At 49.1% G+C, this 22,363-nt stretch overlaps 1 protein-coding gene across 2 annotated transcripts in view; it reads right to left on the bottom strand.

Moving 5' to 3' along the window:
* The window catches only part of SLC39A14 (solute carrier family 39 member 14), a 47,576-nt gene that overhangs the window by 4,475 nt on the left and 20,738 nt on the right, over positions 1-22,363 (bottom strand). For both annotated transcript variants that reach the window (XM_060301253.1, XM_060301254.1), the window contains 7 exons: positions 11,225-11,502; positions 9,090-9,276; positions 5,877-6,046; positions 3,448-3,570; positions 2,777-2,965; positions 2,452-2,659; positions 914-1,098 (listed from right to left, as the gene is read on the bottom strand). In XM_060301253.1, coding sequence (XP_060157236.1) covers positions 914-1,098; positions 2,452-2,659; positions 2,777-2,965; positions 3,448-3,570; positions 5,877-6,046; positions 9,090-9,276; positions 11,225-11,502 — 1,340 coding nt within the window. The remainder of the gene's footprint in view (positions 1-913; positions 1,099-2,451; positions 2,660-2,776; positions 2,966-3,447; positions 3,571-5,876; positions 6,047-9,089; positions 9,277-11,224; positions 11,503-22,363) is intronic.

Below are 22,363 nucleotides of genomic sequence, written 5' to 3'. Positions count from 1 at the left end.
AGGTAAATCCCCTCACCAAATACTACTGATAATGAGAAAAGGATGCTTTTAAAGAGTATGCAACATGAAAAATGTCTAGGATGTAGTAAGTAAAAAAAAAAAAAAAAAAAAAAGAAACCAGGACATAAAATTGTGTACTCCATGTGATTAGAGTTATTTAAAAACAAACACAATGCATTGAGATGAAAAAGAAACAAACCCAAGTGTTGTTATTTTGGGGGAGAATAATTATGGGTAATTTCCTCTCCCTTCCTTCCCTCCCTTCCCCATTCTTTATCTATAAGTCTCTATTCTGTAATACTTAAAGTAAGGACCCCGGAGTTGAGATACATCATTTTCTTTAAGGACATATGCTAAAGGAACATAGGCCTTTCATCCTTTGAAATCTAATGTCCCCTTAAAAGGCATTGAACAGTACACTTTTATTTACAAATCGTGTGGCATGTGACTTGATTCCTCAATAAAGTTATTATTGGTGGCACAGCGGTTAAGAATCCACCTGCCAATGCAGCGGATACAGGTTCGATCCCTGGTCCGGGAAGATCCACATGCCATGGAGCAACTAAGCCCGTGTGCCACAACCTCTGAGCCTGAGCTCTAGAGCCCACGAGCCACAACTACTGAGCCCCCACACTCTAGGGCCCGCGTGCCTAGAGCCCGTGCTCCACAACAAGAGAAGCCACTGCAACAAGAAGCCCGCGCACGGCAACAAAGAGTAGCCCCCGCTCGCCGCAGCTAGAGAAAGCCCGCACACAGCAACAAAGACCCAATGCAGCCAAAAATAAATAAATAAATAAATAAATTTTAAAAACAAAAAAACTAACTAATGCCCCTTAGCTGTCCTCCCAATCCAACGAATTTCATAACCCGATCCAGTTTTGCCTACAAGGCATTAAAACTATGGAAGACTTACCATATCAGCCAGAGAAATATACAAGAACATTCCTCCAGCCAGGGCAAAGATCCAGTTGGCAGAGAAGTGGCTGCCAGCTAAGATGCCGAAGGCCAGGCCCACGTAACAGCAGCAGGCAGAGAGGAAGTTGAAGAAGAGAGCCTGCTGGATACTCATGCCGGCATTGAGCAGGATGACAAAGTCTCCTATGGTGGGGACAACAAGAGGGGAGGGTGTGGACAGAAGATTCATACTAGGTCGTGGGACACACAGCTTGATGAGGACATGCTTAAACGCTGGATGGAGTGTGGGTGAAAATCAAGATGGCCCCAGACTGGAGATCACGGTGACAAGACTAGGGCCCCCTTCACCACCACGCCGAGGAGCTGTCTCCATCTGTGAGGCTGGGAGCGTACAACCAGCCTAGAGGCTGAAAACAATGCACAGGATTTTCAAAAGAGAAAACCATCTAGCAATGGCCTCATTTCTCTCTTTTCTTTCTTTTTTTTCTTTTTGCAGTCCGCGGGCCTCTCACTGTTGTGGCCTCTCCCGTTGCGGAGCACAGGCTCCGGACGCGCAGGCTCAGCGGCCATGGCTCACGGGCCCAGCCGCTCCGCGGCATGTGGGATCTTCCCGGACCGGGGCACGAACCCGTGTCCCCTGCATCGGCAGGCAGACTCTCAACCACTGCGCCACCAGGGAAGCCCTCATTTCTCTTTTGATTGATGGTGAAACAGAAGGAGCTTCCTTCCTCAAAACTGTAATGAATGGTATTTTTCGAAAACAAAATTGAGACCGAGAGAAATAGTAATTTGCCCAGTCACAAGCCAATAAATGGCAAAGCCAGGACATGACCTTGAGTGTCTGAGCCTTCAAAAAGTCTAGGCTTTTTACACTCTCCCTCTGATAAAACCAAGGACCTTCCAGCCCCTGGTTCATCTATTTCTTCTACCCACCAGACTTCTAACATACATCTCAGCCTTTGGAAGATTAATAGGATGTAAGAGATAACCTATATTGAGCACCTAGAATAGCGTACGGCACGCAGTAAGTCCTTTTCACTATTTTTTCCTTTTGCTTTTTACGATGAATCAACGAGGTAGGTACCAGTATTAAGCCCAGTGTAGAGGTGAGGAAACAGCCACAGGTTATGGGACTATGGGGAAACAACCATCCCAGTAAAAAATGCCATCATTTCCAATGATCAATTTTCTTTCTTTCTTCCTTCCTTCCTCCCTTCCTCACTCCCTCCCTCCCTCCCTCTCTCTCTCTCTCTCTCTTTCTTTCGCCATGCTGTGCAGCATGCGGGATCTTAGCTCCCTGACCAGGGATCGAACTCGTGCCCCCTGCAGTGGAAGTGTGGAATCTTAACCATTAGAAAGCCAGGGAAGTCCCGTCCAATGATCAATGTTCAATTATTAACTCAGCTGTTGAGAATTAGTGGTTTGATTTCACATAGCATAGAAAATGTGTTCATTAATCATAATGTGTGTTCTGAAGTGGGGGGAGGAGTCGGCACAAGCGGAAGGGGCTGGGGGGCGGGGTGTGAGCACACTTACCTAGCTCGTGTGGGAACTCCTCGCAGAGGATGGCCACCGAGGTGCTGATGCCTTGGAAGACAGACACGGTGAAGGAGGCACCAATAGCCAGGCCATCGATGAAGTTATGGAGGCCGTCGCTCAGGGTGATCATCCAGGCCAGTGTGCCGATGTCAGAGTAGCGGACACCTTTCAGCCAGTAGCAGGCGCTCTGGGAAGCCTGCAGGTCCTGCAAGAAAGCCCCCCTGTCAAAGGGTGGACGACGGACCTTCAAGGTAGGCCCGAGTCATCAAGGCCATTACCACTTAAGGGCCCCTGCCCCCCCAGCAGTGGATGGCCCACTGACCTGGACAGAAAGGGAGCCCACGATGACCTTCTCGTCCATCACAGGGGCCTTCCCATCCAGCTCGCCACTGCAGCGCTGAGAAATCATGTGGTCCAGATCCCCGTTCTGCAGCTTCTCCGTCACCCCCTCCTCCTGGTCCTTCTGGGAAGGGAGCGTCTCAGAGGCATAATGGCTGTGTCCGTGATGATGCTGGAGGGACCACAGGGAGGGGTCGGGTCAGTGCAACACTCACCAAAACCACCCACCCGGCAGGAGCTCCAAGCACCGGGAAGACCTCACTCCCACCATCCAAGAAAACACAAGTAGGCAATAGGACAGAAACCTAGGGCAAGGTGTTGGAGAAAGCTGAATCGAAGGGCACATGGTGCTGCCACGGGACGGATCTCAGAGGAGTGACCTCAGGGCCAACACTCATCCCTGCCAGGAGGCACAGCAAAGAACATTTACAGCTGCTCCTCGCAATGGCTAATGATTCGCCCTCACCCACTGCTAACACCCTCCTGAGGTGAAGTGAGATATCTACTCATGAAATAGTTTGTGGGTTTGAATCCATGGCGGGAGGATCCAGGTAAGCTCACTGGGTTGGCACTGAGGTAACACCACCACCGGACACAGTTCTGAGATGGATGCTCTCCCTAGAGGCGCTTCTTTTACCAACGATTAGGCCTCACCTCATTTTTCTGCTTAAGAAGCATCTTCAAGACCTTCTCTGTGAAAAAGAAGAGATAAAAGCCCCCAAACACCACTGCAGACTTGGAGACATAATAATCTTCCAGAGGGTTGAAACCAAAAGCCTGTGGATCCAAGAAAACAAAATGAGTTTAAGAATATAGAAAATCTTCACTGGTCCCCTCTCATCTCTTTAACCACTTGACTCTAGGAAAGGAAGAGACCGGGACAACTCTGCCATGTACTCAATCCCTTTCCAGCAAAAATCTAACCCTTGATGTTTCCCTAATGTCACATCACCAGACCCGCTGGGTTCTCTCTAGCTTATTTGCTGATGCAAAAGACAGATCGTCTTTAGAATTTTATTCTCAGGAAGAACAGCCTTGGATGTGGCCTTTCTACTTTTAATGAGGACTCTGTCTTCACTTCTCCTGGAGCTTTGCTACAAGGACAGACTCTGCCGGCAGATTCCATCTTTAAGGAGGAGACACTCGTGTTTGTTTTCATCGTTATATAGCGTTCCTGGCTGATCTGCCTGTAAACACACAGGGAGATGGTACAGTTATACTTTCTAAAATGGGAAATCCTTTCTCCAGTTAAATAGTAAGAATTGCGGCATCTTCCTGACCGCAGACCTCCCAGTGACCACAAAGCCAAGAAAGCGGACTGTGTGACTGCACGTGTCAATTTTGGGGGTTTTGTCTTGGTTTCTAGAAACTTCACTTACTATGGCCAAAAGAAAGAAGAAAAAAAAAAAAAGAATCCATTGGGAAGCAGATAGGAGTAGAAATGAGGAGAATTCCATTCTCAGTGATGCTCCTGACTTGTGCGGGGGGGGGGGGGGGGGGCCTTGGGAAAGTGTCTGCTGACCTGCTCCTAAGTTTTCTGATAGGAAATGGGCCTCTCGAATAAACGCCAGCCTTCTCGTGAATAGGTCCCAGATAAAAGACCACCAGTACCAGGAACTCCGGGCTGCTTAAAAGCTAAGTGTTTGTCTTTTCTATTTTAAAGGGACGAAATGCAATCTCTTAGGGTAGTTTTCTAAGAGACATTAAAGGTCAAGTTCTAGAATAGAAATTACTCATTCCGGACAACTTTCCAGGAGAGTCCAATCATCTTACGGAAAAGTGGGGTGGAAAGAGGCAACTAACAGTTCTTCACAAAAAGCACTAAGATACGAGCTCTTGTGCAGGTCAGATTCTGTATCTGTTAAATGGGTACAACATTCCTTGTTTCCTACACATCACAGAGGTGATCTAAGGATCAACTCAGAAAACACAAAACCGCATCTTGGAAAACAAAGTGCTCTAAGGAGCCCGGGGCGTCATCTTTCTGCTTCACCTCTGGCTCATCCAGGCCCGTCAGACTACCCACAGTGTAGCGCCTCAGGATTCCTGCCATCAGCGGGTCTACGCAGAGACCACATGGGATGAGAAACTCCTCCAAGGCCCTGCTAAGCCTTACAAACACTGGGCTCCTCCTCTCTCATGAAGGGTTTCCTGGTTAGCCCAGGCGAAGGGGCAAAGGTACCATCAACATGTGTGAGGCCAGACTGGTGGGTTCTCTCCAGCTTATTTTCTTTCTTTTCTTCTTCTTCTTTTTTTTTTATTTTGCCAACAGCAAAACTTTACTGCGCACCTATTATATAAAGGCCCTTCCATGGATTAAGAGCTCATTATTTAATCCTCATACCTCTCTAGCTTATTTTCTGATGCAAAAGACAGGTTGTCGGGCTTCCCTGGTGGCGCAGTGGTTGAGAGTCTGCCTGCTGATGCAGGGGACACGGGTTCGTGCCCCGGTCCGGGAAGATCCCACATGCCGCAGAGCGGCTGGGCCCGTGAGCCATGGCCGCTGAGCCTGAGCGTCCGGAGCCTGTGCTCCGCAACGGGAGAGGCCACAACGGTGAGAGGCCCACGTACCAAAAAAAAAAAAAAGACAGGTTGTCTTTAGAATTTAATGTCCTACTGAGGAGAAGTGAGCTTTTCATTGAGACCTACGGATTCTGTTTTTGGTGCCCAAAGCTCCAAATTGGGAGCCATAACGTGACCTAACTACACTACCTCTGTTCACCCAACAGATAGCGAGCACCAGGTGTTTAAGAAACATTAACTCACGTAACCCTCACTGCATCACCCTGAGGTCCGCCCTTTTTATTCTTCCCGTTTTACGTATGAGGAAACGGAAGGACAGAGAGGTCAGGTGACTTGCCCAAGGGCACGGAACTTGTGGCCGGTGGAGCTGGGATTTGAACCAGCTCTCAAAGCCTTCTCTAAGCTGCCTCTCCTCGCTCGTGCCTACATCCTAGCTTCACTTTCCAAAAGGAGAGGACCTCCTCTCTAGGCCTTCTGTGGAGATGGAGGGCCCGCCCACTGTGTCCCGCCATCCCCCAGGAGGCGGCGTGCTCCTGTGCAAGGGCCCTAGCTTGCCATACCTCGGGGATGAGCTGGAAGAGGGCGTTGGAGTAGAGGGTTCCAATCGCCAGAGCTATGAAGTAGAGCAGCAGCCTCTTGTAAAAAGTCTTCTTCATGAAAGGCACCACGCTGGCCCCCATCAGGGAGCAGAGGGAGATGACGGTCACACAGAGGAGACCGTACCCCCAGACTGCCGGGAAGGGGGAGCCAGCCCCACCCAGGACAGGGACAAGGGCGAACGCCCCACGGCACGGCAGCCACCATTCAGGGAGAGAGGTGGAGAGGGCGGGAGGTAGAGTGGGAGGGGGTTTTGGTGGATATTAACAAAGGAGGCAAAACAAGAAAAATCAGAGAGACAAGCAGGGAGGGAGAGAGAAACAGAACATTTGTTAGTGATTCAAGTCCAATGAAATTTCCTTCAATCGGCTCAGGAGAAACGAGGAGGAACTCGCGGTGGCCTTGGAACCCCGCGTCTCTCGCCCCTGCTGCCTGGTGGCTGCTGAGTCCCACCTGCTAGCTGCTGTGCCTGGCAGGGCAGGTCCTGCCTTGGCCTGTAGCCGAGGTGTGCTCAGGCCTAGCCAGGGGCTGCCTAGCAGACTTTGGACTCGAGAGCTCTAGGGAACAGGAAACCAGAGCAAGGGGAAGAGACCGACAGATCACTGGGCTGCCGTGTTGGCACGTCTGACCCTTGCTATGCAGGCACATGGGACACTCCCCACACCCAGTCTGCTCTGTGCAGGGCAGAAGGGACGGACAAGTAAGGCCCGATGGCCACAAAATCCATTCTCTTAACATCTCAGGTTTTGTTTTTTTCCTATGACCTTGTTTTGTTTTTTCTTTTTATTTTCGGTTATGCCCCGAAACTTGCAGGATCTCAGTTCCCCGACCAGGGACTGAACCTGGGCCATGGCACAGGAAACCCGGAATCCTAACCACTAGGCCACCAGGGAACTCCCTCAGGTTTTGCTTTATTTGTTTGTTTCCATTTGCTTTGAGAGGGCTGCAGTGTAGAGAACAGAGTTCCAAGATCACCCCGTCAAAAAATATTTCCTCTACCATTTCCCAGTGTCACACACTCCGGGCAGGACAAAAGTGAGCCAGGATGAGGCCTCCTCTGTGAGCCCAGGGGCGGAGTATGTACCATTATTGTATTCCCATTCACCAGGCAACACAGCACTTCATTTCCAATCTTGAAAACAAATTAATAAATTTAATTTCTGGAGCCGAAAAAAAAGTAGCCCAAGATGAGGCCTGCCCTGAGAAGTGCTTGCTAGATTCATGTGGAATTCTGACATAGCATCAAGATGGTTCACCTTCAACCAGATTTCTCTCCTCATCATGAAGAGGGAACAGGCAAGGCAAGGATGGGCATTCCGTAGAGTCTTTTGACTGGAAAGGCCAGGCAGCTGCCTATGGAAGGCGGCCATCAACATTCCCAAAGAAGGTCCACACATCACCCATCGCCCCACTGCACGCCCTTGCCTGAGCTGACAGGTGGGCAGACTGTCACCTTGGGTCTTATTTTTTTTAGCTCCTCAGTGGTTACAATTAAAGAACAAAATCAACAAACATTTCAGAACAGTCAAGTAAGGGTGCCAGGAAGTCAGTCCTATCAGGAAAAAGTCAAGATGCAAGGTGTGAAGGACGGTGGGTCCCTTTCCTTTATTTGGTAATTTTGATTTCGCTTTTTTCATTAAATAGTCTTGATTCTATGTTTGGCCCTCTATACCGTGGATTAGGGCCTGCTTAAAAAAAAAAGGATCACGTACTTTTTAGGTCAATACAACTTTTCAGTCGGTAACCTCTTTCCTTCCACTTCATTCCAGGTGGATCATCTCTTGGTGGCCACACCTGAGTACGGCCAGGTCCTCTACTTAGAACAGAGGGGGTCTGGAGGACCAAGGGCAGGGACAGCCACCACCGGCTGCTTTCCTTTCCAGCCCTGCCGACAGGGCTTAGGAAAGGCACTGACTGGGGAAGGAGGCTGACAGGTCCCCAGCATGGGGGACACGTGCTGAGAGCCTTGCATCTGACATCCCCTGAAGAGGCCAGAGGCAAACCTGGGTGCCCCAGGAGTGAGAGGAGGCCCTTGAGATCCAGAGGCAGAAGTCATTTGCATCCCTTGACATGAGGAAGAAGTTAATGTTTCAGGTGGCGGCTGTCAGGTGCCTTGGAGCACAGGGTCGGGGCGGGGACGCCCCAGGGAGACAGGACGCGCACGTTTCTTTTCTACTGCACCTCTGGGATGAGCTGGAAGAGCGCGTTAGAGAGCAGCGTTCCAATGGACAGGGCGATGAAGTAAGTGAGCACACGGCTGAAAAACGCTTTCTCCATGCACGGCAGGACGAGGACTCCCAGGAGAGAGGCCAGGTTAATCAGTGAGACACTGAGGAAACCAAAGCCCCACACTGTGGAGGAACAAGAACAGACGAGGGCCTCCATTACTGAGGGTGGAGGTACTCTTGCTGCCGGGGGGCAGCCCGTTCTGAACTCAGCGGCAATCGGGGCAGAAAGAGATCTGCCAACCCATCAGTAAATGCTTGTCGAGTCCACCTCTTGCTGGGTGCTGTGGAGAAGCCTAAAAATATACACCAAAGCTGCTAGCCAAAAGCAGCTTACCTTTCAGATGGAGGGGCAGATGAAAGGCTATAGACCACAGGAGTTAAATAACGACAGCAGGAAACGACGTGGGGTGTGACACAGGTGGCACATGCTAGGTACCAAGTGCCAGGCTGCTCACACCAGCACGACAGGATTGCAGAAGGTCGATCCAGGCTCAAGGGAGCCGTGTGCACACACAGGCCACGGTGAACCACTGTGGCTGGAGCAGGGGTACCAGGCAGGGGAGGGGGAGGAGGATGAAGTGGGTGAAGTGGGCCGAGGGCAGACTGTGAAAGGCCTTAAATGCTAAACTCAAAAATCAAGGTGTTGGCCCCCTGGTAGTTTAATGAAAACCAAAACGGAAAAGTGACCAAAAAGAGCACCTCGAGGCTGGTCCAAAAGCCCCACGACGGAACGCTCACCAGCCACGCTGCCCGGCCTGGCAATGTGCTGGACCGGTCTTGGGAGTACAGGAGATACCGGTATAGTCATTACTCCAACTCGCCCCTCCCAACGATGATAAGAGGATGATAACCGGTCAAACATTCAGCGGGCAGCTCTATCTGATCAGCCCAGCGGTCCTCATGCAGACAAGCACGGACACCAGGCCCTGCCTTCCCGTGCTGGCTCACCTTCAACTGAGCTGGGCCTCCCCTCTTCTGTCTGCTCGTTCTCCTCATTCTCCTGGTTCTCGGAGGAGCAGGCCCGGGAATCCAGCTGCTGGAGGATGGTGGGGCAGAACTCCTGGAACTCACGCCCCCCAATCCGCAACTGGTCGCTGAGGTTGTGGGCAGCAAAGAGGTCTCCAGAACTGAAGCACTGAAACCAAGTGGGAGGGGCAGAAAGCTTCTTAGGACCCGAAGTCACACCTTGCCCCTGATGAGCCTTCCAAGACGGAAAACAGAAGATGCAACTGTCCAAATTTCACGGAACCTGCAGACTAATGTCCAAGGATGAGAGCAAGGTCGTCCCTAAACTTGAAAGACTGATAAGTTATCTTAGAGATCAGCCACCCATACATACCTTCCACTCACCCATCTGTAAATGGCTACCTAGAAGTTCTGGGAACAACCGAATTCCAATCATTACGACCAGGGTGTGGCTTCTGGGAAACATACCTCTATGTGCATACCTGAAGATACAGCTTCTCCCAGATACCAAATCTGGCCACATTACAACAGCCCAGGGAGCTATGACAGTAAAATGCAGATTTCACGTACTTCTCCAGAGCTATTGAGCACAGGTGTCTAAGAGGAACAGTAGTCTCCTGGACCATATACAGTAATGTCCCCAGACTGCAGGATGTGTTGGCAGAGATTGGGAAAGGAAGCGGGGGGACATCTGAAGACTCAGGGTCTGCCATGGAGCAAGCGTGGGCTGCCCAGTGGGCATGAGCTCTGAGTTCCCTTGGGAAGCATCAGGTTAAGTGGTTCTCACACACCGTTCCCATGAAACACTGCCATTCTACTTCTAATTAAACAGTTACACGTCAGTCTTTCGCTGAGTTTGGTTTTACGTGGCTCTGTCTCTGAGGGAACCAGCCCTCTGGGAGTGCCGACGAGTGAGGGTTTCTGGGCCTGGTACTTCCATGGGGTCCAGTGGTTAAGACTGCGCTTTCCAATGCAGGGGGTGCGGGTTCAATCCCTGGTCAGGGAGGCTGGGATCCCACATGCCTCGCGGCCAGAAAACCAAAAAACAAAACTGAAGCAATACTGTAACAAATTCTATAAGGACTTTAAAAATGGTCCACATCAAAAAAATCTTAAAAAAAAAAAAATGCTGGGGGCTGGACTCAGTGACCCCAAGATCCTGCTGCTGAGCCGGGAGGCCTCTGGGGTCAGGCTGCATGAGCCCCCCAAGGCAGCCACCCCTCCGACTCAGACGTGCACCACGCCCCTGTGGTTCTGCATACACGCCACATGGCTCCCCCAGCCTAGCGACTCGGTCTCTCCAAACTCCGCTCTCCTTCAAGGCGAAGCTCCAGGACACCCCACACAGAAGCTTCCTTGACCACCTAGTGCACACTCACCCGCTTCTCTCATTTCTGAATCCTATAATGACTATGCAAGCCACAGCATCTAGCACTTCATCTGAATATCAGTTAACTCTGTTCTTGGTTGGCTGAGCTCCCCATCTTAACAGTAAACTCCCTAAACATGACTCATTTTCCTCTATTTCTCACCACACTCAGCACAGGGAACAAAGTAGATATGCAAAGACGTTGCTGGCTGACTTATATTTGGCTGCCACACACAGCCTCAGACTCTGATTAGCCAAGAAGATATGGAAGACAGAACAGAGAACCAGGAGCCAAAAGACCTGAGTCTTAATCCTGGTCCCTCCAGAACTCACTGTGGGTCCCTTAGTATCTCAGTATATACAGGATATAATGAAGATCTGCCACCTGCACGTAGAGGTACTTTGAGGCTCACCTAGGATAACGGGCAAAGGGCTTTGCAGAAACTCTATAAGAAGTATTAGCTGACCCGGGAGCTCCAGCTTACCAGCAGTTCCAGGAGATCCCAGTGCGGTTCTGAGGAAGGGTCTGGAGGGCTGAGAGCCCCTACTTCATGGCTGCCCTTTGCTAAGGGCTTCAAAACACCCATGTAGGAGGTTGGGAGGTGCTGCTGGAGACTCAGACTAGCTGATCCCGACCGCAGGGGAAGAATTGGCCCCTCTGCTCTGTCATCAAGGCTCGCCTGCCCCCAACTAGATTGGGAACCTTGAAAGGACAGATACGGTGCTGGGCAGAGCCAGGGAGCCTTACCGTCGAAAGGTTCCTCAGTCCCTGCATGGACTGGGAGACGTTGTCCCGGCCCACTCCCACGTCCAGGTGGTTGAGCAGGGCCTTCAGCTGCTGCAGGGTGAGGCTGTCGCCCTCCCCGTAGCGATGCATGAGGTTCTGCAAGAAAGAGGCTGCGCTGATGGCGGGTGTCCCCAAGGACACAGCATGAACCTCAGGAGCAGCTGTCCACACAGCGAGCAGAGCCAGCAGGAGGCAGCTGGGGAGGGCTGGGTGCAGCAGCTTCATGGCGACAGGTGAGGCTGCAAGAGGAGAAGGCCAGGTGAGGGCAAGGCTTAGGACACCCATCCTCTCCTTCCACACCAGACCCGCCAGCTGTGCTCCAAACAGGAGGGTCTCTCTTCAGACTCTGAATCCAGTTGGTATCAAAACTGACCCTTCACCCCTTCTATAAGGCCTCTGCCTAGCTTTTGAGAAAAATCCTTCTTTTGAAACAGAAGATAAAAAAACAAATTCAATAGGTTTGACCAAATTTGAAAAGAAAAAAGTACAGAAAAACTATGGGTGTTTAAAGTCCTTATCTTTTTAGAGATACTGAAATCATCATGGATTAAATATCTTACTTGGGATTTGCTTCAAAATAACCAAGGAGTGGATATTTGCATTAGAGTACAGATGAGACAAGACTGAGCATGAGTTGATAATTGCTGGAACTGAGTGATGGGTAGGTGGGAATCCATGATACTATTCTCTCTACTTTTGTATATGTTTGAAATTCTCCAAAGGAAAATCTAAAAAAAAAAGAACACCACCACTTAAAGAGGGGGGATAAAAAACAGACTGGAAAAATTATACACCATCAAACATGCCAAAGGATTATTTCTATACTACCTAAATTAGGGAACCAACGTGAAAAATACTCAGTCTCCCCGGCTTGTTAAGAATACAAATTTAAAAGATGGAGGGTGCTACTTTGCTACTTATTAAAATAGCAAAACACATTTTTTAAAAAAGATACAAAACCAAATTGTTAGTGAGGTTAAACAACAGAATAACATACTTCTGGGGGCTGTATACATAATATGACTCTGGAAAAGTTATATGATAATAAATGTATTTAAATCCTTTAATAACTCTACTTCTAGAATTTACACTAAGAGAAGCAATCCAAAAATAAAAAGGCTATTGGCAGAAAGATGTGTTGTGGTCAAGTGGATTACATCAATTTCATGCAATAGTATGCAGCTATAAAAAGGAGATTTGTGAGTTTAATGTTAAATAAAGAAGCAGAACAATTATGTAATCAGAGTTAAGAACTGAGAAGGAACAGAGAAAAAATGAAACCTTCCAGTAGCAGGATGGATGATTTTTCTTTTGTTAATCATTTCCCTTAGTATAGTTATAATTTAAACTTGTGAAATAAACAAACACCAGGAGGGGAAAATGAGCCTCCTATTTAATCCAGGCCTAGGAGCCCAGGCACTGTAGCTATTCCCATGCCTCCCCGGGGCACCCGGGGCTCTGGCATGATGCCTCACGTGGATCACTCCATCTCCCCGACCTCGCTTGGGACAGAGGAACCAGAGCAAAGCGGTTAAGAGCAGGCTTATCTGCATCCTGGCTCTGCCGTTTACCAGCTGTGTGATCTTGGGCAAGTTATGTAACCAGAGTCAACATTCTACAATCACCCAGAGCGGTGATAGAGCGTACCATGGCCTTTAGGGTCAGGAAGACCTGGCTTGAATTTCCACACTGCTGCTTCCCAGCAGTGACCTTGGCCAAGTTACGTAGCCTCTCTCTCCACACCTCAATTTTCTCATCTATAAAATCTGTACCCGCCTCACTGGACTACTGTGAAGATTTAACGACATGAGCTTTGGCAAGGGACTAGACTCAAGAAAGCGCTCGATAAAACATGGCTATGATTATCGTAAGACTTATAATTGGCAGGGCTCCTCCACTTTGACTCCCTCTCAGATATTAAGCTGCCAATGGAAGCACAGTGGCCGACTTTACTCCACGCCTACATCGCACAAGTCCCCGACCGCAAGCATACCCAGGACATTCCAGGCTTTAGGTTCCACATGTGGGGCACGCACAGAATCTGGAAACATAAACCATCACTCTTCAGTGAATATACTTTGAGTCACACAAATGAATGGATTAGGCATCAGCAAAAACGATAGTCTGTACAAGTGCTACTTTGAAACTAAAAGCTCTCAAGTCTCCACCAAGACCCAAAAGTTAACTTATAGTGAGTAGGGTGGACCTTATCCAAAACAGCTAAACCCCACTGTACAAAGAAAGCTGTTCTCCACCCGACCACACTGTGATTTGTCTAAGGCGTGTGCTGTACTGTTAAAACAAAGGGGAGGAGGGCTGCATGGGTTTAGGAAAGGGGGGGCAAGAGATGAGGAGAGCAGTTAGCAGTCCCAGTGTGACCTTACCTGAAGCACCTGACACTCACTGATTCCTTTAAGAGAAGGCAGGACATTTATCCCCACAAAACAGATGAGGAAACTGGGGTTTGGGGATCAGGGAACGTGGTCCATAACCAGCAAGTAGACCAGAGATCGAATTCTCCATGAACTGAAGCCAGGTCTGAACGACACTAAAGTCAGGGCACTCTTAGCCACTGTCCCCTGTGTGTGGAGAAACACACATACATGCCCCAGGTCCCATGCAGAAGCCACCAAAGCCCGCGTGTCTCTGGGCAGATCTACCCCAGTTTCTACCAGTCCCCGCAAGCACCCCAAATCCAGGCGTAAGGTGCCCTGAAGACCTGTGAAGGAAACCCCCCAAGTGTGTGACACAGACAGGCTGTGTTACAGGGTTCCCTCTGCAGAATCACTTCAACAAAACAAACAATCAAATCCATCTGCAGCAACTTCAGAACACTCACAAACAAGAGACGCGCAAAAACACTTCAAGGCCGAGACACCTGGGGTACTTGTAGCTGTACCCGGACAGGCGTTCACGTCAAGGTAAGCATCGACTCAGCGTTTGCTCTTCAGTGACCCAGAGGCCCCTGGGAGTGGGTGGGGCGGAGCCCTCCCACCTGGCCTGCACTCCAGACAGGATGCCCACCCCGGAGAGTCAGAGGAGAATGTAGAAACAGCTGGAGGGCAGTAAGGAGTCCTGGTCCAGGGACCCTGGACTCGTTAAAGACACTTCAAATCCAAGTGACCCTGGCTTTTTGGCAGACATGAAAGGGGAGCTTTCTGCTCCAAAGGAGATGTAAGTTATTCTTAGAAAAAAAAGGAAGTTTATAAGAGATTCTTTGGAGGAAAGAAAGAAGAGAGGAAGAGGATACATACAGCTCCAGAGCAGCAGGATGGTAAGGCTGGGCAGGGGTCCTCGCCTCCAGCTCCAGCTGCAGGAGGAAGCCCAAGCCCGTTCTATTAAGTCCATGGAAATGGGCGGCCCCAGGTGGGCCGTTCCCGTCGGGGAGCTGAGCCAGCCGCCCTCAAGACCACCTTCCTTCCAGGAGGAGTAAGAAGAGCCCATGGGGCCAGGCATTAAAAACAAGCTGCAGGGCTTCCCTGGTGGCACAGTGGTTGAGAGTCCGCCTGCTGATGCAGGGGACACGGGTTCGTGCCCCGGTCCGGGAAGATCCCACATGCCGCGGAGAAGCTGGGCCCGTGAGCCATGGCCGCTGAGCCTGCGCGTCCGGAGCCTGTGCTCCGCAACGGGAGAGGGCACAGCAGTGAGAGGCCTGTGTACCGCAAAAAAATAATAATAATAAAAATAAAAAAAAAACAAGCTGCAGACAGACAAAGGCTCGAGTATGCTGTTGGCTCAGAGGACCAGGCTCCCCGACTAAAGAGAAGCTGGAGTCTTCTCCACCCCTTTGTTCACCTGGCTCAGGTTCCAAGAAGTAAATTATTTTAGTGCCTTAGGTCTGTCTTCAAGGCACCAGACCCAACCTCCCCGGGACGGGGTCGGGTGCAGGGTGAGGTGAGAGTCGACAGGAGATGCTTTGGCTCTGGACCCTCTGTGGAGCTTCAGAAGTGCCTTCCTACCTTGGAGGCTCCCAAATCAGATTCCACCTGCCTGTGGTCCCTTCACCCGGCTCAGAAATATCTCATCCTGGAAGCGGCACTTCTGTCCCATGGACATAACTTTACTCTTATATTTACCATGCTGCATTTTTTCCATGCCCACCCACTGTCTCAGAGATGAGCAAACATTTACTTCTCTTCGTGGGGACAGAGTAGTGACTTTCCATGATGCTTGGTCCAGGGACTGGACATTGATGTGAGCAGAACAGGCAACGGAGACCTGGGGGGCCTGGGAGCTGCTGGGCCTCCCAACACCCACTCCCTTCCCTGACCACGTGCTGGCCAGACAGCCCACCGTTCTCCCTCTCAGATTCCTCTGGGCTGAGGAATGAAACGCGGAAGGTAAGATCTAATGCTCCAGAGACAAACATGGCTAAGGCACAGCGGTTTCCAAGGCCAACTGGTAAGTCACAGGAAATGGGCAAAGGATGTGTTTGGGACCCTATCTTCTCTGTGCAGCACCCTATGCCTACTCTGCGCCCCCTCAAAGCACGGGCTAGGTGGGAGCACAGTGAATTGGAAGACTCGAACTCTTCAGCTGCGATGCTAGTCAGCGGCAGGCCAAGGCGTGGCGTGTGTGCAAGGGCAGTCTGAATTGGGCTTCTGCAAAGCACTCGAGTTAAAACCGAGAAAAGACTGATGGTCCAGGACTTCCCTGGTGGCACAGTGGTTAAGAATCCGCCTGCCAATGCAGGGGACATGGGTTCGAGCCCTGGTCCGGGAAGATCCCACATGCCACGGAGCAACTAAGCCCGTGCGCCACAACTACTGAGCCTGTGCTCTAGAGCCTGCGAGCCACAACTACTGAGCCCACATGCCACACCTACTTAAGCCCGCGTGCCTAGAGCCCGTGCTCCACAACAAGAGAAGCCACTGCAATGAGAAGCCTGCGCACCGCAAGGAAGAGTAGCCCCCGCTTGCTGCAACTACAGAAAGCCTGCGTGCAGCAACAAAGACCCAACGCAGCCAAAAAAAACCAAAAACCAAAAAACAAGACTGATGGTCCACACTAAAGAATGACCAGGGGGTCAGATGGGTGGATAAGGAGGTGCAGGTGAGGGGGCAGGGGAAAAGGAGAGGCTACAGTGACATGAGTGATGGCTCCCGAGGTCCTTGGCTGCACCACTGACTGGCCTTAGTGAATCATCTTAAGCCTTCTCCTCAACTGTCTCCTCCCCACCTGAAATCCAAAGGATGTAAAAAGAGGCATCAAGTTCTCTTATATTCCTCTTGGGGACAGACAGCAGGGGGTCTCTGAGGTGCCTGTGCTCTCATACCCAACTAACAACCACAAGGCGGCTGCCATCTCCCTGGGGGCTCTCTCCCCACAGCTCATTGCTGCAGAAGACTGTCAAATAGACTGGTCTTCCTCCAGTCCCCATCCCCTCCCCATTCTAAGGCTGTGACCCGTCAGCCTAATAGGAATGTCTCCCCAGTGGACACTCCCCATGAAAGGTTAACCAGTGAGGGGTAAAACAGACACACATGGTCTGGGTGAGCCAAGGGGGCACCTTCCAGAGCCCACCTCAGGAGACGTGTATAAAAATCCCCGAAACTTGCAGACCAAAGACAAAGCCAGGCCTCAGGGTGGAGGTGGAGGCCCTGAGGACTCAAAAACTCTGGCTTTTGTCTTCCCTGCTGTGGGTGCTGGTAACTAGGAAAAGTGCAGCTCTGGCAACAGAAGGACCACTGGGTTTGGTGGGAGAAGTCCAATCTGTACCTCACTGATCTCACTAGGTCGCCTTCCTTATATTGGAAAGAGGAAAACAAACCCACAGAGCTTTCTTTGAGTACTAAGAAAGATAAGGTATGTTGAGACACTATATAAAAATAAAGATTTCTGAATTAAGATGGAGAACTGAAATGGCAGCATTTTTCCTTCAACGGATAACTAACTTTTGAGTTAAAAACAAAAATAGTAAAAAGCCAAAAAAAAAAAAGTCACCCACAGCAAGCAAACAAGGAAAGAGACATAATCTGATATAGTAACTTCCAAACCAGAGGCAAGGAAAGGAATGCAGGAGGTACCACACGTGGCTGGTCTCCTAGCCCTGGCCCGGCCCCAGGAGGATTCTCACTAAACCGCCCCAGATCTGAAGAGAGGCAGACTGCCGCCAAGTCTTCCTCCCCTTCCACTGGGGAGTAGTGGGAAAAGGTGCTGGGAAACAAAGAAACAGGTGGCAGGGGAACAAGAACAACGGGCTGACTCCCTCTGAGGGAAATAAGGGCTGCAAGGCTGCAGGCTGAATGAACTGGGGAAGCTGTCCAATTCCAGTGGGTCCTCCTCCCCCTCCAACAGCACCTCCCCAGTCCAGGGCCGCCACCGGGGCCACCACCAAAGTCCCAGAACACAGGCCCAATCCATCCCCTCCACCCCCAACTCAGGCTACAGAGAACACGCCATAAATACCCAGCACTCAGCACTGCTGTCACTGGGGTTGGGGACAAACCAGCCTCAAGGTGGTGGGAAGAAAGTCACTGCCTTATTTTAGAGCCAAAAGAGCCAAAAAGCACTAGCATGAATATGACGAGGAGAAGCAGCAGGCCAACCACGCAGAGACAAAGATGTCGATGGAAAGGAAAACATCACTCCAGAGACAGCAATCCCTCAAAACTGCCCACTCTGTGGAATAACTCAATTAGAACATGCACACGATAAAACCAGGGCTCAGAGGTGGGGCTGTAAGACAAAAGGAGATGCAGGCTTACCAAAAAAAGACCAACAAAACATCACTGAAGAACTAATATACAGATTCTAATGAACGGAGAACAGAATTCTGCCAGAAATTTCAAATAGAGATACTGACAAAAGAAGGTTTGAGATAAGCACAGTGAATGCGGACGGAAAAGAGAAATTAAAGCCCATAGTGACGACATGACACCAACGCCAGGATAACTGATGTTCCTGAAGTAGAGAACCTGAGACCGGAATAAAAAATATGTTCAAAGATAAAAAAACACATGATTTCCCTGAAATGAAAGGAAAAACAGAATCTGATGATTGCAATAATACACTGTACTCCACAAAAATTTCATGCAGAAGGCTCAACATTGGGATGCTGCCTAGTGAAGTTACCGAACTTAAAAAGAAGGCTTTTCCAGGAATCCAGAAGTAACTCCCCCGTCCCATAATATTTTCTTCCAAAAACTGTGAAATGTACTAAAACTTCTTTTAAGTGGCAGAAAATTCAGACTGCCGTCATCTTCTCCATAGCAACATTTAGCATCAGAAGAAATGCAACAGTGTTTACACAATCCTGAGAGAAAGAAAATATGAACCAATGAATATTATTCCCAGCTGTGATGTCGTACAAATTGGTAAAGACAACAGGCAGAAATTCTCAAGCATGAAATAAGTCAGAGGCTTCAGTCCCCTTTCTAGGGGGGAAGAAAATGACATGATAATGAAATGCAGCTAATTAGTAGAAAAATAAAATGAAGGCTCAGGAATGCAAAAACCATGGGTAAGCATTAAAACCCTTCAAATAAGAAATAATTAAAAACTATGGGGATTACGGTTATAGGACAAAATCTAAATGTTATAATCATGGACAATTTAATAATATAATTAATACAATCAAGAGATGGAAAGAAAGGAGATGAGAAAAAAATGTGAAAATGCTAATGTCCTGGGACTTCCCTGGTGGTGCAGTGGTTAAGAATCCGCCTGCTAATGCAGGAGACACAGGTTCGAGCCCTGGTCCGGGAAGATCCCACATGCCGCAGAGCAACGAAGCCCGCGTGCCACAACTATTGAGCCCGCGTGCTGCAACTACTGAAGCCTGCGCACCTAGAACCCATGCTCCGCAGCAAGAGAAGCCACCGCAATCAGAAGCCCGCACACCACAACGAAGACCCAACGCACCCAAATAAAGAAAAAAAAGCTAATGTCCTCATTTTTCATAGCAGAGTCAATAAATACCATCTAAAATGGAAACAAGTAATTATAGATATTACTCACAAGCTTTTTTTTTTAGCCTTTTTGGGGTCTTTTAGGAAATCATCTCTCTTGTGAAAGACACATTTCTTCATAGTTTAATAATTCCTTTAATTTTACTATAGTTTTTCTTTGGTTACATTCAGGGAAGTTTTCATAGTTTTTTATAGGAGTATTTTCTTTAATTTTTATTGAAGTATAGTTGATTTACAATGTTGTATTAGTTTCAGGTGTACAGCAAAGTGAATCAGTTATATATATATATATATATATATATATATATATATATATTCTTTTTCAGATTCTTTTCCCATATACGTTATTACAGAATATTGAGTAGAGTTCCCTGTGCTATACAGTAGGTCTTTATTAGTTATCTATTTTATATATAGTAGTATGTATATGTTTATCCCAATCTCCTAATTTGTCACGTGCTCCCACGTTTTGGAGTATTTATATCTATTTCTCTATATGCATTTTATCTGTGAGCATGTCTGGAATGTTGTCTGGAATAATGTTCACCTAATATTAGTGATGACTATTTCTGAGTGGTGGGATTTGGAGTGTTTTGTTTTGTTTTGTTTTTAACCTTTTTAAATGCATCATTGATGTGTCTCAGTGGGTTGTGTAGGTACAACAATATAAGATGGTGGGTGATTTTTTTTTATAATCAGGGAGTTAGGGAGAACTTTCTAAGTATGGGACAAAACCTAGAAGCTGTAAAATTAATAATGTGACTACACAGACTGCCAAGTGTTCTATAAATAATTAGTGTGCTCCCAGCACGCATGGTCAAACTAACAAAAGTACAGTTCTCTGTGTAAGTCCCCATAGACACAGGGAGAAAACCAATAGTCTCGCAGCATGTACTCAAGTACATACCCTCCCTACAGGCTCTCTGGAGTCCAAAAAGCTTTGAGAAAAAATACCGAGCCTGTGGTCCTCCCTGCCCACCAAATGAACATTGTCCAAGAGGCCACTCTCCTCTCGGACAAGATGAAACTCCCTCCCAAGTACAGTGCAAATATCACGGCCTGAAAGCAAGTCCTCGGCCTTGCCCAACAGGCCCAGGGCTCAACAGGCCATTTCTTCTCCTACTTCGCTAGGCCCTCCCTCCTAACTGCTCTCCCACATACCCTACAAGGATGTGCTCTCTCCTCTTCCAGCTCGCACTCCCAGAACCTTAGCCTCAGGCTTTGGCTCAGCCAAAGGCCACCCAGGGTGGGAGATTTCCACTGACAGCGTAGGGGAGCTGGCAGGGAGGAAGGCAGTGGGGGTACCTGGAACTGGTGACCCACTTACTATACTGTCCCCATGGAACCTCACATCGCTGGGAGAGGCAGGATGGGAAAACTTTAAAAAAAAAAAAAAAAGAGTGGTGACCCAGAAGCAGAGAACAAAATTTTAACCACTAGCCTGCCGTTCATGGACCAATATTTACTGAGCCCCCACTGTGCGAGTCACTGCCCGTGGGAGGGAGGTTGGGAAGGGCAGAGGCCAGCGGCGTCAGGGCCCTGGGCAGCCAGCACAGGCAGCTGGGACGGCTGATTTAGCCACATGCTGAGCCCTGAGGGCTGGACCAGCAGGGGAGAGTTGTGCATCTGCCAGGCTCTACCGTCCCAGCGGAGCCTGGGCTTGCCAGAGCAAGGAAACCTTCCAAAACCAACTAACGAGTCAGGAAGCTCGGTAAGCAGGAGCCTGCAGGACTCCCCCTACCAGAGGCCAGGGCAAGAGTCACCTCTATTCTCATTCATCCATCAACATTTCCCAGACACTCCATTGCAAAATTCTGACCTATTGTCCCTCTAAGTCCACTCCTGTTTGTCAGACCACGGGGCCTGGCATGTGGCTTAGGAAACAAGGTACTCACATCCACCACTTACGTCACCCATTTGAAGCAAAACTTCCCAACTTGTTATTCAGGGTCAAATAAATAAGTAAAATGTATGATCTAGTGGCTAAATCAGACAGCATGATGAGTTGGGCAGGCTTGGGTTCAAACTTGGGGCCTGCCACTAACCTACCATGTGCCCCCAGCACAATTAGGCTGTGAAATGTCCAGGCTCTCAGGGGCATTCTGATAAACGAGAGAGAGAGCTTAAAGGTCATAGCACAGCGGGTACTTAGGTCTGTTCCTTCTGTTCCTTGTTCTCCAAGCTCTCAGGCCAATCCCCTCACCTAGACCTGAACCTGCCTATTCTTGGATTACCTCCTCTTCCAGGAAGCCTTCTGGGACCACCCTTTGAGCACTCATCTCCAGCTACTTTGGACTCCTAATGACCCGGTCTCCCAGGGAGCCTTCCAGACAGATTTTTGTTCCTTGAAGGCAAGGGGGTCCTCCCCTTATGCTTCCCCATAGCATAGTGTCTGGACCAGTGCTGGGCACACGAGTGGGGAGAAGCAGAGAATTTCTGCTGGAAGATGCCAAATCCAACCTCCCATCTAACTGATGTCTGCTGGCATCGCCCCTACAGCTTGATGAGGAACAGGTAGCTCAGTGCCTCCTTCCACAGACATTCTAACCCACCCACTACCACAGCTCCCCACCCCGCCCCCGGGGCCTTCAGACATTCCCCAAAGTCAGATATCCAGACCACTTATTACCCTAGACTAAACAATCCCCATTCCTTCAATTTTGTTTATATTCATTGAACAAAAGGCTAGCTACACCTGCCGCACTTTAAAAAACTCAGTCCAAGAGTTCATTCATTCAACACATATTCATTGCCTACTGGTTTCATACCGGGAATAATGCTAGGGAATGCCTAGAACCTGCCCTCACAGAGCAGGGAAAACAAACAATTCAACAAGCAACTTACAAGAACAATGATGACAAGGGTTGTGTATTGATCCCGGTTCAGTTAGGCAATTTAAGCAGAGATTTTGTGTAACATATTAAATGGCCCAGAGAATCATGGGAAGAGCTGAAAAAACAGACTCTAGTCTGAGTGTCCAGGAGCTACTCCCAAAATCACAGTGCAGAGCCAGTCGGCCAAGGAGCTGCTGCCCGCCGCCACCATCAGGAAGCTATGGCACAAGGAAGCTGCCTGCTCCAGGATTATGCCGCAACTGCCATGATCCACACCAGCAAATGGATGTCCCAGGGTCCATCCTGAGGAAGAGGATATCTACATATTTAAGACTAGATGGAGTGTAGCTAATTGG

Source organism: Globicephala melas, chromosome 6, assembly GCF_963455315.2.
Source record: "Globicephala melas chromosome 6, mGloMel1.2, whole genome shotgun sequence".
Taxonomy (NCBI): Eukaryota; Metazoa; Chordata; class Mammalia; order Artiodactyla; family Delphinidae; genus Globicephala; species Globicephala melas.
The sequence above is the reverse complement of the archived record's forward strand: the minus strand, read 5'-3'. Positions and strand labels throughout refer to the sequence as shown.